The sequence below is a fragment of the Entelurus aequoreus genome, linkage group LG10 (genome assembly GCF_033978785.1).
Source record: "Entelurus aequoreus isolate RoL-2023_Sb linkage group LG10, RoL_Eaeq_v1.1, whole genome shotgun sequence".
Classification (NCBI taxonomy): domain Eukaryota; kingdom Metazoa; phylum Chordata; class Actinopteri; order Syngnathiformes; family Syngnathidae; genus Entelurus; species Entelurus aequoreus.
This window is the reverse complement of record NC_084740.1, coordinates 62,749,319-62,768,320: the sequence shown is the minus strand read 5'-3', so window position 1 is coordinate 62,768,320 and position 19,002 is coordinate 62,749,319. Positions and strand designations below refer to the sequence as shown.

General features: G+C 40.8%; 1 protein-coding gene across 1 annotated transcript in view; it reads right to left on the bottom strand.

The window, feature by feature from the left end:
* LOC133659173 (contactin-1a-like) overlaps nucleotides 1-15,605 on the bottom strand; it is a 79,075-nt gene extending 63,470 nt beyond the window's left edge. Inside the window, exons 1-2 of the mRNA XM_062061908.1 lie at nucleotides 15,581-15,605; nucleotides 2,230-2,437 (exon numbers count right to left, since the gene is read on the bottom strand). Of these exons, the coding sequence (XP_061917892.1) occupies nucleotides 2,230-2,437; nucleotides 15,581-15,605 (233 nt within the window). The remainder of the gene's footprint in view (nucleotides 1-2,229; nucleotides 2,438-15,580) is intronic.
* Nucleotides 15,606-19,002: the final 3,397 nt, after the last annotated feature.

The window sequence follows — 19,002 nt, the reverse complement described above, 5'->3', positions numbered from 1 at the left end:
AACACGTGACTTGGCATTGTCTTGCTGAAATAAGCAGGGGCGTCCATGGTAACGTTGCTTGGATGGCAACATATGTTGCTCCAAAAGCTGTATGTACCTTTCAGCATTATTGGTGCCTTCACAGATGTGTAAGTTACCCATGTCTTGGCCACTAATACACCCCCATACCATCACACATGCTGCCTTTTACACTTTGCGCCTAGAACAATCCGGATGGTTCTTTTCCTCTTTGGTCCGGAGGACACGACGTCCACAGTTTCCAAAAACAATTTGAAATGTGGACTCGTCAGACCACAGAACACTTTTCCACTTTGTATCAGTCCATCTGAGATGAGCTCAGGCCCAGCGAAGCCGACGGCGTTTGTGGGTGTTGTTGATAAACGGTTTTCGCCTTACATAGGAGAGTTTTAACTTGCACTTACAGATGTAGCGACCAACTGTAGTTACTGACAGTGGGTTTCTGAAGTGTTCCTGGGCCCATGTGGTGATATCCTTTACACACACTTGTTGATGCAGTACAGCCTGAGGGATGGAAGGTCACAGGCTTAGCTGCTTACGTGCAGTGATTTCTCCACATTCTCTGAACCCTTTGATGATATTACGGAGCGTAGATGGTGAAATCCCTAAATTCCTTGCAATAGCTGCTTGAGAAAGGTTGTTCTTAAACTGTTCAACAATTTGCTCAGGCATTTGTTGACAAAGTGGTGACCCTCGCCCCATCTTTGTTTGTGAATGACTGAGCATTTCATGGAATCTACTTTTATACCCAATCATGGCACCCACCTGTTCCCAATTAGCCTGTTCACATGTGGGATGTTCCAAATAAGTGTTTGATGAGCATTCCTCAACTTTATCAGTATTTTTTGCCACCTTTCCCAACTTCTTTGTCACGTGTTGCTGCCATCAAATTCTAAAGTTAATGATTATTTGCAAAAAAATAAAGTTTATGAGTTTGAACATGAAATATGTTGTCTTTGTAGCATATTCAACTGAATATGGCTTGAAAATGATTTGCAAATCATTGTATTCCGTTTATATTTACATCTAACACCATTTCCCAACTCATATGGAAACGGGGTTTGTACATCATTGAGATTCTTCATAGTTGACTAGTGATGTTAACTAATATACATCATTGAGGTTCTTCAGCTGAAATCCGTCCACACTGAGACTGTTAATGCTTGTATTCACGTCAGGTCGCCACGCTAACCTCCATTGAAAAAGAAGACTTCATGTTTGTGTTTGGCCTGGCTGAGAGAAGTATGGTGAGAAGTATACAGAAGGATTCACAAACAAATTAACAGTAGATGCTGTATATGACAACTTGGAATAATACATTAGCATGTAGCATCCTGCTGATTAGTGATATTAGCAGTGACAGGCAAGCTACTTGGAAAATGTAGTAAGCTAAGCTACAAGTTACTCTCCATTAAATGTAGCTAAGCTCCAAGTTACTCTCCATTAAATGTAGCTAAGCTACAAGTTACTCTCCATTAAATGTAGCTAAGCTACAAGTTACTCTCCATTAAATTGAACTAAGCTACAAGTTACTCTCCATTAAATGTAGCTAAGCTACAATTTACTCTCCATTAAATGTAGCTAAGCTACAGGGGAAAATATCCCGGAGAATTGCAACAAGCTACATCGAAGTTACAATTAGCAACATTAAAGGAACACTAAAGTAAAAAATCTTATCTGTGGGAGAGAATTTGTTTTTGAGTGGTCAGCTTGAAGCGTCCCTCTGTCTCGGACTCCCTCCTGGTCATGTGACATGAGTGTCTGTTGTGATTGGATGACCCGCCTTATCTTGCCTCTGATTGGCCAGTTTCACCCTAACCTTAGCCAATTGTGACTCATCATAGGAACACCAAGCAATTATCATGGATGTTCTATTTTCTACCTTCTCCATATTGTTTTGGCCTGGAGTCACACTCCATGTTCTCTCTTTGGAGCTTTCATGTTAGCTACCTCGCTACATTTGTCTAGAAGTAGCTAAGCTACAGGAAAAGTTACTCATAAGAAAGTAGCTAAGCTACCTGAAAATGTAGTTAAGCTACATAGCTTAGCTACATGTAGCTAGTTACTGCCCACCATTACGGATAAAGTGCGCAGATGCAGGCTTTCTATGTTATGCTGTCATGCGTGGCAGACGGTCACATGACCCCCAGCATGGTTGAAACAGTCCTTCAGTGGCCATCTTTAGTCAGTACTGGTGTGAACATATGTTACTTGTATGCGGCAGGTGGAATGGCTCGTGCCCGACAGCTCATGGTGATCTTGTCCTCGGGCGACTCCTCGGGGTAGATGGTGTCCACCGGCTGCTCCTCAAAAACCGGCCCGTAACCCGTGGTTTCATCTGCAAAATGAGCACCAACATGGTAAACAACCACAACGTCAAACGTCAATGGGACAAATACCAGCAAATACCACCAAAGTACTGAAAATATATACTATTTGCAGATGACACCAATATATTGTACAGTAGTGATGACTAGAATGAATATGTTATCCTTATATTCATGTGCAACAGTTTTGTTCATAATTGAGTGTATTTATATCTCATTATGCAGTTTACAAAGTACAAATATGTTGTGAATCAATCCGTGCTGTTCCATGTCATCGAGTGCTGGGAGTAAGAAAAAGAAGAAGAAATGTGAAAACAGTACAAACGGAGACAGCAATGACATTGAATAGTCACACTGCTTCATTTTCTAGGCCCCATTCAGTTCATGATAACTGCTGCTTTAATGTTAGGCTTAGCTTTCAGCAGATGTGCCATATTGTTCCTCCAGACAGCATTTGGTGACCTCCAACAACTAGACTATGGACTGAGTCACACTGAAGGCTACTGGAAAAACTGGAAAATTGATCTTGAAAGTCCTTTAAAAAGTGCTTGAATTTGGCCAGAAAAGGTGTACAAACCCTGATTAAGGCACGGGTGGCCAGTGTGTTTTTTACTGGCCCGCGACACATCTAAAGACCAAACAAACACACCCCGGAATAGAACACCACACAAAAAAACAAAAGCGCAAACTTCTGAGATGGGCAAGACGATCGTAAATGCTAATATTAGCATGCTAATTGATTGATTGATTGGTATGTTAGCATGCATCAAGTAGCAAGTTGTATGATTACAACTTTGAGGCGTTCGGCTGAAAAAAAGAGTTTAAAAAGTCTGCATGCTAATGTAAGTGATGAGGCTGAGACAGTCGATACTGAACTGATTGTGTGGCCGATACTACTCTCTTCTTGATATTGCATTGGGTTTCATTTCAATCGTTACATTTATTAATACTCATCAATTGAGACTTGCAAATATATTCTTATGTCAGCGAGCATGCTTGTCACATGACTCTGTCACATGACTCTGTCACCAGGAAAGATGAGGTCACCTACCTAGGTTCCATTCTGGAGGCTAATCTTTCCTGTGATAAAATGGCAACCAAGGTAATCAAAAAAGTCAACCAACGAATTAGATTTCTCAATAGAATCTCCTCTCTGGTCAACAAAAGCACCATGAAGATTCTAGCGGGAACTCTCCTTCAACCCTTTTTGGATTACACTTGCACCTCCTGGTACCCTAGCACCTCCAAAACCCTCAAATCTAGACTCCAAACATCCCAGAACAAGCTAGTCAGATTACTTCTAGACCTCCACCCCAGATCCCACCTCACTCCTACCCACTTCTCTAAAGTAGGCTGGCTCAAGGTGGAGGACAGAGTAACACAACTTGCACTGAGCCTAGTCTATAAAATCCACTACACCTCCCTGATAGCGAAGTACATGTCAATCTACTTCCTTAACGTAAATGACCGCCATAACCACAACACCAGGGGGAGCTCCATTAACCACGTTAAACCCAGATTCCGAACTAACAAAGGTCTTAACTCATTCTCCTTCTATGCCACATCAATGTGGAATGCACTCCCAACAGGTGTAAAAGAAAGGGCATCTCTATCCTCCTTCAAAACCGCACTAAAAGAACACCTCCAGGCAACTTCAACCCTTGACTAACACCCTCCCCCTTCCACATCCCACCTCCCCAGATTGTAAATAATCAAATGTATAAACTTGTTCTTATGCTTTCTGATCTCTCTATGTTCTCTGCTCGATGTACATATCCTACCAAGTCAGTCCTACACTGTTTCAATGTCCATTTCTTGCTATATAAATACAAACCCCGTTTCCGTATGAGTTGGGAAATGGTGTTAGATGTAAATATAAACGGAATACAATGATTTGCAAATCATTTTCAAGCCATATTCAGTTGAATATGCTACAAAGACAACATATTTCATGTTCAAACTCATAAACATATTTTTGTTGCAAATAATCATTAACTTTAGAATTTGATGGCAGCAACACGTGACAAAGAAGTTGGGAAAGGTGGCAATAAATACTGATAAAGTTGAGGAATGCTCATCAAACACTTATTTGGAACATCCCACAGGTGAACAGGCTAATTGGGAACAGGTGGGTGCCATGATTGGGTATAAAAGTAGATTCCATGAAATGCTCAGTCATTCACAAACAAGGATGGGGCGAGGGTCACCACTTTGTCAACAAATGCTTGAGCAAATTGTTGAACAGTTTAAGAACAACCTTTGTCAAGCAGCTATTGCAAGGAATTGAGGGATTTCACCATCTACGCTCCGTAATATCATCAAAGGGTTCAGAGAATGTGGAGAAATCACTGCACGTAAGCAGCTAAGCCCGTGACCTTCCATCCCTCAGGCTGTACTGGATCAACAAGTGTGTGTAAAGGATATCACCACATGGGCTCAGGAACACTTCAGAAACCCACTGTCAGTAACTACAGTTGGTCGCTACATCTGTAAGTGCAAGTTAAAACTCTCCAATGCAAGGCGAAAAGCGTTTATCAACAACACCCAGAAACGCCGTCGGCTTCGCTGGGCCTGAGCTCATCTAAGATGGACTGATACAAAGTGGAAAAGTGTTCTGTGGTCTGACGAGTTCACATTTGAAATTGTTTTTGGAAACTGTGGACGTCGTGTCCTCCGGACCAAAGAGGAAAAGAACCATCCGGATTGTTCTAGGCGCAAAGTGTAAAAGGCAGCATGTGTGATGGTATGGGGGTGTATTAGTGGCCAAGACATGGGTAACTTACACATCTGTGAAGGCACCATTAATGCTGAAAGGTACATACAGCTTTTGGAGCAACATATGTTGCCATCCAAGCAACGTTACCATGGACGCCCCTGCTTATTTCAGCAAGACAATGCCAAGCCACGTGCTACATCAACGTGGCTTCATAGTAAAAGAGTGCGGGTACTAGACTGGCCTGCCTGTAGTCCAGACATTGAAAATGTGTGGCACCTAAAATAGCAGAAGGGAGACCCCCGGACTGTTGAACAACTTAAGCTGTACATCAAGCAAGAATGGGAAAGAATTCCACTTCAAAAATGTGTCTCCTCACTTCCCAAACCTTTACTGGGTGTTGTTAAAAGGAAAGGCCATGTAACACAGTGGTGAACATGCCCTTTCCCAACTACTTTGGCACGTGTTGCAGCCATGACATTATAAGTTCATTATTATTTGCAAAAAAAAAATAAAGTTTACGAGTTTGAACATGAAATATGTTGTCTTTGTAGCATATTCAACTGAATATGGCTTGAAAAGGATTTGCAAATTATTGTATTCCGTTTATATTTACATCTAACACCATTTCCCAACTCATATGGAAACGGGGTTTGTATAATTCACTTCACTTCATTATTTTGATGACTACTTTTTACCTTTACTTGAGTCCTATTATTGTAAAGTAATGCTAGTCTTACTTGAGTACAAAGTCTGGCTCCTCTACCCACCTCTGACTACTGTTGACTGAGGATCTTGCTGGAAATGAGGCCAAGTGGGGCTGATGGGAGGCTAATAAAGGTAGGAAATATATTCTGGGAACAAGGGTAGATTAAAAAAAATAGTTTTTTTGTGTGAATGTAAATTATAAGGCGACAAAAAGATTATAGCGACCGTCATGTCCTGCTGTGAAAGAAACATTGGTGGTGGCGTTGAGTTGTTGAAGTGTAAGGTGTGAGATGACAGATGGTGGTGGTGTGGAAGTAGACCACAGACACACCAGTATGGTCTCTCTCTAGTTTGTGTCTGACTGGCTTCTGTCCTCTCTATAACCCACACAGCTGCCTTATTTGCATATTCACTACTACTTCATAAAGTTGCCCACTATATGGCTTCCAGACAAGATAGTCTAATATTTTAATATCATCTCACGCAAATGACACTTTTTCACATTGGATGAAATGGAACTGAAAATACACTTTCCGGAGTCAAGCTGAGGCCATTAGAAAACCTTTGATGTCCGTACGAGTCATTTTGAAGAAGAAGTGAGATGTATTTTCATCGACCAATCACATTCCATCCAGTTTGCCATTTAGCTAGGACTTTTTTTTACAGGAATCTTACAACAACTCAACATTCCATTCCGATTCCTGGAGTGACGATTCCTAATTTAACAACAATCTCGATTCAAACCATCCATTTCCTACCCCTTGTCCTTTTTGGGGTTATGTTAGATCCACTATGGACTGGACTCTCACACTATTATGTTAGATCCACTATGGACTGGACTCGCACACTATTATGTTAGATCCACTATGGACTGGACTTTCACACTATTATGTTAGATCCACTATGGACTGGACTCTCACTATTATGTTAGATCCACTATGGACTGGACTCTCACTATTATGTTAGATCCACTATGGACTGGACTCTCACTATAATGTTAGATCCACTATGGACTGGACTCTCACACTATTATGTTAGATCCACTATGGACTGGACTCTCACTATTATGTTAGATCCACTATGGACTGGACTCTCACTATTATGTTAGATCCACTATGGACTGGACTCTCACACTATTATGTTAGATCCACTATGGACCGGACTCTCACACTATTATGTTAGATCCACTATGGACTGGACTCTCACTATTATGTTAGATCCACTATGGACTGGACTCTCACTATTATGTTAGATCCACTATGGACTGGACTCTCACTGTTATGTTAGATCCACTATGGACTGGACTTTCACACTATTATGTTAGATCCACTATGGACTGGACTTTCACACTATTATGTTAGATCCACTATGGACCGGACTCTCACACTATTATGTTAGATCCACTATGGACCGGACTCTCACACTATTATGTTAGATCCACTATGGACTGGACTCTCACTATTATGTTAGATCCACTATGGACTGGACTCTCACTATTATGTTAGATCCACTATGGACTGGACTCTCACACTATTATGTTAGATCCACTATGGACCGGACTCTCACACTATTATGTTAGATCCACTATGGACTGGACTCTCACTATTATGTTAGATCCACTATGGACTGGACTCTCACTATTATGTTAGATCCACTATGGACTGGACTCTCACTATTATGTTAGATCCACTATGGACTGGACTCTCACACTATTATGTTAGATCCACTATGGACTGGACTCTCACTATTATGTTAGATCCACTATGGACTGGACTTTCACTATTATGTTAGATCCACTATGGACTGGACTCTCACTATTATGTTAGATCCACTATGGACTGGACTCTCACACTATTATGTTAGATCCACTATGGACTGGACTCTCACTATTATGTTAGATCCACTATGGACTGGACTTTCACTATTATGTTAGATCCACTATGGACTGGACTTTCACATTATTATGTCAGACCCACTCGATGTCCATTGCATCCGGTCTCCCCTAGAGGGGGGGGGGGGGGGGTCACCCACATATGCGGTCCTCTCCAAGGTTTCTCATAGTCATTCACATCGACGTCCCACTGGGTTGTGAGTTTTTCCTTGCCCTGATGTGGGCTCTGTACCGCGGATGTCGTTGTGGCTTGTGCAGCCCTTTGAGACACTTGTGATTTAGGGCTATATAAATAAACATTGATTGATTGATTGATTGATTAAATAACATTGCTTGCTGAGATAGGCTCCGCGACCCCAAAAGGGACAAGCGGTACAAAATGGGTGAACGGATGCTTCTTCCTACTCCTTTTTGGACATGTCAAGAAAAAGTACAAATGTGATGCATGACGTTGAAATATGCTCAAATAAAACCAATCTGAATCTGAGTCAGTTAGTAGCTCAGTTGGTAGCTTTGCACGTGTTTTAGCACGAGCTAACATTTAGTAGAGTCATGTGACCAAATGACAAATAGGAGGCAGCTGCAGCGGCTCTCAAATAATTCTTCCTTTCTCCAAAAACACTTTTTGTACCATCATCCAAAAAAAGGACGAGTGTATCCTCTCCCTTAGCGCATCAACCATGTCTTTGTGTCCTGCTGGCCACGCTGGACTGTGAAAGTAGCACACAAGCTAGGACTTCTTCACAACACACAAGCTAGGACTTCTTCACAACACACTAGCAAGGACTTCTTCACAACACACAAGCTAGGAATTCTTCACAACACACAAGCTAGGACTTCTTCACAACACACAAGCTAGGACTTCTTCACAACACACAAGCTAGGACTTATTCACAACACACAAGCTAGGACTTCTTCACAACACACAAGCTAGGACTTCTTCACAACACACAAGCTAGGACTTCTTCACAACACACAAGCTAGGACTTCTTCACAACACACAAGCTAGGACTTCTTCACAACACACAAGCAAGGACTTCTTCACAACACACAAGCTAGGACTTCTTCACAACACACAAGCTAGGACTTCTTCACAACACACAAGCTAGGACTTCTTCACAACACACTAGCAAGGACTTCTTCACAACACACAAGCTAGGAATTCTTCACAACACACAAGCTAGGACTTCTTCACAACACACAAGCTAGGACTTCTTCACAACACACAAGCTAGGACTTATTCACAACACACAAGCTAGGACTTCTTCACAACACACAAGCTAGGACTTCTTCACAACACACAAGCTAGGACTTCTTCACAACACACAAGCTAGGACTTCTTCACAACACACAAGCTAGGACTTCTTCACAACACACAAGCAAGGACTTCTTCACAACACACAAGCTAGGACTTCTTCACAACACACAAGCTAGGACTTCTTCACAACACACAAGCAAGGACTTCTTCACAACACACTAGCAAGGACTTCTTCACAACACACAAGCTAGGACTTCTTCACAACACACAAGCTAGGACTTCTTCACAACACACAAGCTAGGACTTCTTCACAACACACAAGCAAGGACTTCTTCACAACACACAAGCTAGGACTTCTTCACAACACACAAGCTAGGACTTCTTCACAACACACAAGCTAGGACTTCTTCACAACACACAAGCTAGGACTTCTTCACAACACACAAGCTAGGACTTCTTCACAACACACAAGCAAGGACTTCTTCACAACACACTAGCAAGGACTTCTTCACAACACACAAGCTAGGACTTCTTCACAACACACAAGCAAGGACTTCTTCACAACACACAAGCTAGGACTTCTTCACAACACACAAGCTAGAACTTCTTCACAACACACAAGCAAGGACTTCTTCACAACACACAAGCAAGGACTTCTTCACAACACACAAGCAAGGACTTCTTCACAACACACAAGCTAGGACTTCTTCACAACACACAAGCTAGGACTTCTTCACAACACACAAGCAAGGACTTCTTCACAACACACAAGCTAGGACTTCTTCACAACACACAAGCTAGGACTTCTTCACAACACACAAGCTAGGACTTCTTCACAACACACAAGCAAGGACTTCTTCACAACACACAAGCTAGGACTTCTTCACAACACACAAGCAAGGACTTCTTCACAACACACAAGCTAGGACTTCTTCACAACACACAAGCTAGGACTTCTTCACAACACACAAGCAAGGACTTCTCCACAACACACAAGCTAGGACTTCTTCACAACACACAAGCTAGGACTTCTTCACAACACACAAGCTAGGACTTCTTCACAACACACAAGCAAGGACTTCTTCACAACACACAAGCTAGGACTTCTTCACAACACACAAGCTAGGACTTCTTCACAACACACAAGCTAGGACTTCTTCACAACACACAAGCTAGGACTTCTTCACAACACACAAGCTAGGACTTCTTCACAACACACAAGCTAGGACTTCTTCACAACACACAAGCAAGGACTTCTTCACAACACACAAGCTAGGACTTCTTCACAACACACAAGCTAGGACTTCTTCACAACACACAAGCAAGGACTTCTTCACAACACACAAGCTAGGACTTCTTCACAACACACAAGCTAGGACTTCTTCACAACACACAAGCTAGGACCTCTTCACAACACACAAGCTAGGACTTCTTCACAACACACAAGCAAGGACTTCTTCACAACACACAAGCTAGGACTTCTTCACAACACACAAGCTAGGACTTCTTCACAACACACAAGCTAGGACTTCTTCACAACACACAAGCTAGGACTTCTTCACAACACACAAGCAAGGACTTCTTCACAACACACAAGCTAGGACTTCTTCACAACACACAAGCTAGGACTTCTTCACAACACACAAGCTAGGACTTCTTCACAACACACAAGCTAGGACTTCTTCACAACACACAAGCAAGGACTTCTTCACAACACACAAGCTAGGACTTCTTCACAACACACAGGCTAGGACTTCTTCACAACACACAAGCTAGGACCTCTTCACAACACACAAGCTAGGACTTCTTCACAACACACAAGCTAGGACTTCTTCACAACACACAAGCTAGGACTTCTTCACAACACACAAGCTAGGACTTCTTCACAACACACAAGCTAGGACTTCTTCACAACACACAAGCTAGGACTTCTTCACAACACACAAGCAAGGACTTCTTCACAACACACAAGCTAGGACTTCTTCACAACACACACTGGATCTTCTCCTCAACTACTCAACAACTACTCCAGCACAAAGTCAAGCTTTTATGCAAAAGTCAAGAAAGCCATCTTTTGTCCGCATTTGCAGTCAGCAGCGTGCGCTCTGACAAGAAAGAAGCAGCCAAGGACAAAGAATGAAAAGCCATAAGTAGCATGGTACTATGGTACAAGACCAGGTACTATTCAAAGCCAGTGTCAACAAGACCAAGGAGAGAAGGTTGGAATTTATTTTGATTATGGATGGAGATCATGATTCAAACCACAACATGTGGATTTCTACATTTCTTCAAATGAGTTCTTAACCTTTCTGACCTTGGGGCCCCACTTTCTCACTACAGAGGGACCCTGGGGCCCACTGAAATATTAACACCCAATCAGTCATCTAACTCTTCAACTGAATGGTATTCAATAATGATGTGTAACCTACTTACAGTTTACTACCTTGTTTAATGATGTGAAACAAAGATGATTATTTACTCAACACAAACATTAGGCTTAGGTCTGGCTGATTAAACAAATATCAAATAAACTGCTTAAGAAGAGACTCATGAATAACACAATACATGTAGATACAATAATGTTGTTGCTAGAATAATTGTAAGTTATCACAAAAAACTTTGTGTTGAAATGAGTTCCAGGCAAGAAGACAAAAGCTGTCTTTGAAACCTACCAAGAGTAAGGCTCGTAAAACTCCACTGAGTAGGGGGGTGTAAGATGAAGGTGTTCCTGGGTTCTTTCATGTATGGTAATCAACAGAAAGATGTTGTTCTAACCCAAGGACTTCAAAGCGGAGAGATGACAGGATCTGCCCAATTTCCAGACGACCTCTTTTTGAAGTATTTTACGAACTTTTTTTAAACTATTTTATGAACCTCTTTTTGAACTATTTTACAAACTCTTTTTGAAATTACCTTTTCTGTGAATTGTTTACGACCTTTTCTGTGAACTTTTTGCGACCTTTGTCCTTTGGAAACAGTGGTGGCCATGTGGTCGGGGAGGGTCCAAAATAAAAGAAGGAGGCGTGCAATCTTCTGGCAGAGCGTGCTGAGATACTGTGCAAGGGTACAGCGTAAAGACGACTCTCCTCAATATTGAGTCCAAATTGAATTCTGTCTCTGTTTAATTCTTTGCCTCTGGTCTTGTTTAATAGATGTCATCAGTGTTTGAACCTGACAGTTGTGCTAGTTAAAGAATAACAAATATGTTTCTTAACCAAAATGTCAAAATTAAAGTGCAAATGAAAATGCAACTTCACCATTTTAGTCATAATTTTTTCACCTAAGGAACTTCTTTATGACTTTAGCTCCAGACTTCTTCTGTTTGTTTGAGGTTGTCATTACTGCCACAAGTGGTGGACAAGTGTATTGCAACTGAGTACCGCTGCTGCCCATAAAAACCACAGCTGGGAAAACAGATCTTTTTTGGCGGCCCTCTGTGACCGAAAAACCCTATGGTTAAGAAAGACTGCCCTAAGGCGTATCCTGGTTTTTGTATTTTTAACCCGTGTATTTGTGTCAGCTAACACACCTGAGCCACGGCAGACTAAAGGGTGACAATTTGTCAGAACATGTGTTGCATGTTTTGGAACAAATACACCACATGGTGGCGCTGTTGACCTCATAGGTCGAATTTACTTGACGTTTCTCACACAGCTCAATGCCATCTACACACAAAACAAACAGTGTAATATGAGGGTGTTTAGCCGGAACAAAGGAAGATGTGGACACATTTTTGATAAACACGTCTACATTTCTTTAACAAGATTGGTGGAAAAACATGGCCGCCAACTAGCCAAAAGATGTCTACAACGGCAGAGGTGAGACTTAGCGACTAGGGGTGTCCTTATTTTTTCACGTGGCTGAATAACTTTAGGAAAAGACTGACAGGAAGTTACATTCTCGGGCGGAGGAAATTGTTTGGTTAATACTTTGCACCTACACAAGCACCACAATTAAATACCACACATCTTTATTAGAGTAGATCAGGGATTGTCCAACTGTAAATATGTTGATGTTGTGTGTGATGAACACATGAACTATACCTGTTAAATAACACCCTTTTTTATGAATACTTAGGTCTACTACACTACTGTATTTAATGTTGTCATGATGGTGGTACTTAATGAATACTTAGGTCTACTACACTACTGTATTTAATGATGTCATGATGGTGGTACTTAATGAATACTTAGGTCTACTACACTACTGTATTTAATGTTGTCATTATGGTGGTACTTAATGAATACTTAGGTCTACTACACTACTGTATTTAATGTTGTCATTATGGTGGTACTTAATGAATACGTAGGTCCACTACACTACTGTATTTAATGTTGTCATGATGGTGGTACTTAATGAATACTTAGGTCTACTACACTACTGTATTTAATGTTGTCATTATGGTGGTACTTAATGAATACTTAGGTCTACTACACTACTGTATTTAATGTTGTCATGATGGTGGTACTTAATGAATACTTAGGTCTACTACACTACTGTATTTAATGTTGTCATTATGGTGGTACTTAATGAATACTTAGGTCTACTACACTACTGTATTTAATGATGTCATGATGGTGGTACTTAATGAATACTTAGGTCTACTACACTACTGTATTTAATGTTGTCATTATGGTGGTACTTAATGAATACTTAGGTCTACTACACTACTGTATTTAATGTTGTCATGATGGTGGTACTTAATGAATACTTAGGTCTACTACACTACTGTATTTAATGATGTCATGATGGTGGTACTTAATGAATACTTAGGTCTACTACACTACTGTATTTAATGTTGTCATGATGGTGAATACCATGGTGAATACTTAGGTGTACTACACTATGTTGTCATGATGGTGGTGACAAAAGGATCAGTGGAGGAGATGAGACAACATGATCATATTTACCAGCAGGTAAGAAGGTAAGGTATAGATGCCAGGTGTGGGTGTTAGGGGAGGTAAACACAGCCTCACAGCAGGGTGTCAGCTGGGTAGATGACCCACTCAGTGTTCCAAGCTGGTGTGCCCACTGACTTTGTCATCCTCTATAAATACACCTTCATCTTGTGCAGCCTCAGAATATGCAACATGTCTTACAGTCTATAAAATAGAGCCCTGCACATTTCAGCCATGGTGGACATGAGATGCAATTACATACTATTTGTCCAACTTGTTGTTTTTAAGGCCTGAATGAACACAACACAGCATGTGCTCGCATGCATGGACCTTTTCCACTGCCTGGTACTTCCTGCTTCTACTCACTGGAAATGACTAACACAAACGCTCAATGTTTGTTGTTGTTGTTGTTGTTGTTGTTGTTGTTGTTGTTGTTGTTGTTGTTGTTGTTGTTGTTTGTGTTGTTGTTGTTGTTGTTGTTGTTGTTGTTGTTGTTGTTGTTGTTGTTGTTGTTGTTGTTGTTGTTGTTGTTGTTGTTGTTGTTGTTGTTGTTGTTGTTGTTGTTGTTGTTGTGCCTTCACTCTGGACGCTGCAGTATTATAATAAATGTCCAGCAGTGATAGGCAAACTACTTGGAAAATGTAGTGAGCTAAACTACAAGTTAATATCCATTAAATGTAGCTAAGTTACTCTCCATTAAATGTAACTAAGCCACAAGTTACTCTCCATTAAATGTAACTAAGCTATAAGTTATTCTCCATTAAATATAACTAAGTTACAAGTGACTCTCCATTAAATGTAACTAAGTTACAAGTTACTCTCCATTAAATGTAGATAGGCCAAAAGTTACTCTCCATTAAATGTAACTAAGCTACAAGTTACTCTCCATTAAATGTCGCTAAGGTACAAGTTACTCTCCATTAAATGTAACTAAGCCACAAGTTACTTTCCATTAAATGTAGCTAAGCTACAAGTTACACTCCTCTAAATGTAACTAAGTTACAAGTTACTCTACATTAAATGTAACTAAGCTATAAGTTATTCTCCATTAAATATAACTAAGTTACAAGTTACTCTCCATTAAATGTAACTAAGTTACAAGTTGCTCTCCATTAAATGTAAATAGGCCAAAAGTTGCTCTCCATTAAATGTAACTAAGCTACAAGTTACACTCCATTAAATGTCGCTAAGGTACAAGTTACTCTCCATTAAATGTAACTAAGCTACAAGTTAATCTCCATTAAATGTAGCTAAGCTACAAGTTACTTTCCATTAAATGTTAACTAAGCTACTAGTTACTCTCCTTTAAATGTAACTAAGCTACAAGTTACTCTCCATTAAATGTAGCTAAGCAACAAGTTACTCTCCATTAAATGTAACTAAGCTACAAGTTACTCAACAAAGCAACCAAGAGAGTCGACTCCACCCTCGGCCGCCCACCAACTCTAAGCCATTATTTGCAGTTTGGGGGGAGCATGGCCAGAGACAGGAGCAGACCCAACAAAGCAACCAAGAGAGTCGACTCCACCCTCGGCCGCCCACCAACTCTCTGCCATTATTTGCAGTTTGAACAACTTAGAGTCCGACCTGCATGACCTGACGAGCAGAGTCACTCCTTTATTCCATCTGTGTTGGTGTAAAGAGCAGCTCTTGTGCATGCACTGTACTACTAATCATGAACTCAGGCGTCTTTGCTCTCCGTTACAGATACCACCATGCGAGGGGAGGAAGCTGACTTTTATGGAGGTAAGGCAAATGACTTGCTACCTTCCACTGTCTCAATCTGAAACATGACTGGATGAACCACTCAGTTCATGTTTTCTCTCATGAACCAAGGAAGTTCAATCACATAACCTAAAGACGGGATTGATGGCCAAGCTGAGCACTGACAGCTTGATGAGGCTTTGACCTTCAGAGGACGACTTGTGCTGTCAATTGAAGGTCAAGGTCGTCTGCCGAGGCTTTGAGTCGTGATTCTCTTCTTTAGTTGCGTAGTTTGTTGAGGGATCATTCACATGAACCTGCATTGACCATTCAAAAGCTTTTATCGTCTGTTGGAACAAAACATGCAACCCTTACCATTTACTTCCGGATACACATTTTGTCCAAGAGGAGACTGAGGGCAGCAAGAAAAGGGAGCAAAGTGCAGCAAAATGGAGACTATGGAGTACAGTGATGGGCAGTAACTAGCTACATGTAGCTAAGCTACGTAGCTTCACTACATTTTCCACTAGCTCGGCGGTACCTCAGCTACTTTTTTAATGAGTAGCTTTTCCTGTAGCTTAGCTACTTTTTTAACGAGTAGCTTTTCCTGTAGCTTAGCTACTTTTAGACAAATGTAGCGAGGTAGCTAACATGAAAGCTCCAGAGAGAGAACATGGAGTGTGACTCCAGGCCAAAACAATATGGAGAAGGTAGAAAATAGAACATGCATGATGATTGCTTGGTGTTCCTATGATGAGTCACAATTGGCTAAGGTTAGGGTGAAACTGGCCAATCAGAGGCAAGATAAGGCGGGTCATCCAATCATAACAGACACTCATGTCACATGACCAGGAGGGAGTCGGAGACAGAGGGACGCTTCAAGCTGACCACTCAAAAAAACAAAACATACCTAATTTTCTCTCGCTTTTCGGTCCAGAACTGTGAAATAATTGCCAAAGCTTGTAATATTACACACTTATGTAAGTTGTGTGATCTTATGTGACCTGAACTTGTGTTACATTGGGTAACATTACAGTAAACTATAGTCTATAAAATCCACTACACCTCCCTGATACCGAAGTACATGTCAAACTACTTCCTTAACGTAAATGACCGCCATAACCAAAACACCAGGGGGAGCTCCACTAACCACGTTAAACCCAGATTCCGAACTAACAAAGGTCTTAACTCATTCTCTTTCTATGCCACATCAATGTGGAATGCACTCCCAACAGGTGTAAAAGAAAAGGCATCTCTATCCTCCTTCAAAACCGCACTAAAACAACACCTCCAGGCAACTTCAACCCTAAACTAATACCTTCCCTTCCACATCATACCTCTTCGGATTGTAAATAATCAAATGTAAATAATCAAATGTAGACACTTTTTCTTATACTTTCTGATCTCTCTCACTATGTTCTCTGCTCGCTGTACATATCCTACCGAGTCAGTCCTACACTGTTTCAATGTCCATTTCTCTGATGATGCAATTGTTGATGGCTGAAGTGCTGATACCAACCAAACCTAACCCGCCCCCCCTCCATACCCAACACCCCGGATTGTAAATAATGTAAATAATTCAATGTATGATTATCTTGTGTGATGACTGTATCATGATGATAGTATATATCTGATAGTATATATCTGTATCATGAATCAATTTAAGTGGACCCCGACTTAAACAAGTTGAAAAACTTATTGGGGTGTTACCATTTAGTGGTCAATTGTACTGTGCAATCTACTAATAAAAGTTTCAATCAATCAATCAACTATATAAGAGTAAAGGAATTGTGTTACTATCTTACGTGTGTCTCATTTTACAGTGTGTTCCGTGACAATATGTTGTGTTACCATACATGATAAAGTGTTACATGATGTTACATCAGGTTGTGTATAGAGTCAAGTGTTGACACACATCTCAAACAGTGACAGGAACGCAATTTGCAGTCAGCAGTTTGTAAATCTTATTCCGGACCCACAAGTGAATTTGCACAATTTGGTGCTTATAGATGAAGAACACATGAAACGCTTCATTCCCACCAATGTGATGTCTAGAAATGTCATCTGTGATTGTGACTACTGTGAGCCAGGGGAGCTGTGGGTGGTAGCACACAGTGTGTTGAACTTTGCTTGTTGCTGTCACACTGACCATCAACCTTCATCTTTCCTCCACAAAGAAACATTGTCAAGACAATGTTCTTTACTTGCACTAACAACCCCGGCGGCTGTTTGGATGCATCGGCCCTTTGGACGACACTGAGCACTGCCCTTGTTCTTGCACAGCAGAGAGTTTACATGGGCGGTCACGTCTTTACACACACATTTCACTCAATGAAGGTGTTAGAATAATTGTTTCTAAATTATCACAAAGACTTTGTGTTACATTGAGGTTCTGGTGAGAAGACAAAAGCTGTCTTTGAAACCTAATCCTGTGTTCTTTCATGTATGGTAATCAAAATAAAGTTTTGTTCTAACCCAAGGACTTCAAAGCGGAGAGATGACAGGATCTGCCCAATTTCCAGACGACCTCTTTTTGAAGTATTTTACGAACGTCTTTTTGAACTATGTTATGGACCTCTTTTGGAACTATTTTACGAACTCTTTTTGAACTGACCTTTTCTGTGAATTGTTTACGACCTTTTCTGTGAACTTTTTGCGACCTTTGTCCTTTGGAAACAGCGGTGGCCATGTGGTCGGGGAGGGTCCAAAATAAAAGAAGGAGGCATGCAATCTTTTGGCAGAGCGTGCTGAGATACTGTGCAAGGGTACAGTGTACAGACGACTCTCCTCAATATTGAGTCCAAATTGAATTCTGTCTCTGTTTAATTATTTGCCACTTGTCTTGTTTAATACATGTCATCAGTGTTTGAACCTGACAGAAGGTGGTTAGAATGTGATTCTTGCAGGTGGCAGCTAGCAAAGAACTCCTGTTTAAATGCATGAGTGTGTTACTGTTGACACTCTTCATGTCGTTTCATGGAACTCAACAGTTCCTGTTGCTCGCCAAAGCTGAAAATGAACAACAGTCCTTCAACTAAAATAGATTTTTCTTTCTGTATTCAGAGCTACTTGAAATATGAGGGATTCCAAACAGACAAAGTCAAGGTAGTTCGAGTGAACTGAGAAGGATTTAGAAATTGGCATGAGGGTGAAGTGGGGTGTGTGTCACTGACCTGCGGGGGAGCCAGAGAGCAGCAGGAGATGGAGGAGCAGGCTGAGGGGGAGCATCATGTCCACGTGACCTGCTGGGGGAGGCTTCAGCTAGATGCTCAGCCGATGGAACATTAGCAGGACTGCCGGGTTCTCCTTAATAAGACACAAAAGAAGAACAAGCAAATAAAATGGGCTGCTTGCAAAGCTATATTATATATATACACATTACACACATATATATATATATATATATATATATATATATATATATATATATATATATATATATATATATATATATATATATATATATATATATATATATATATATA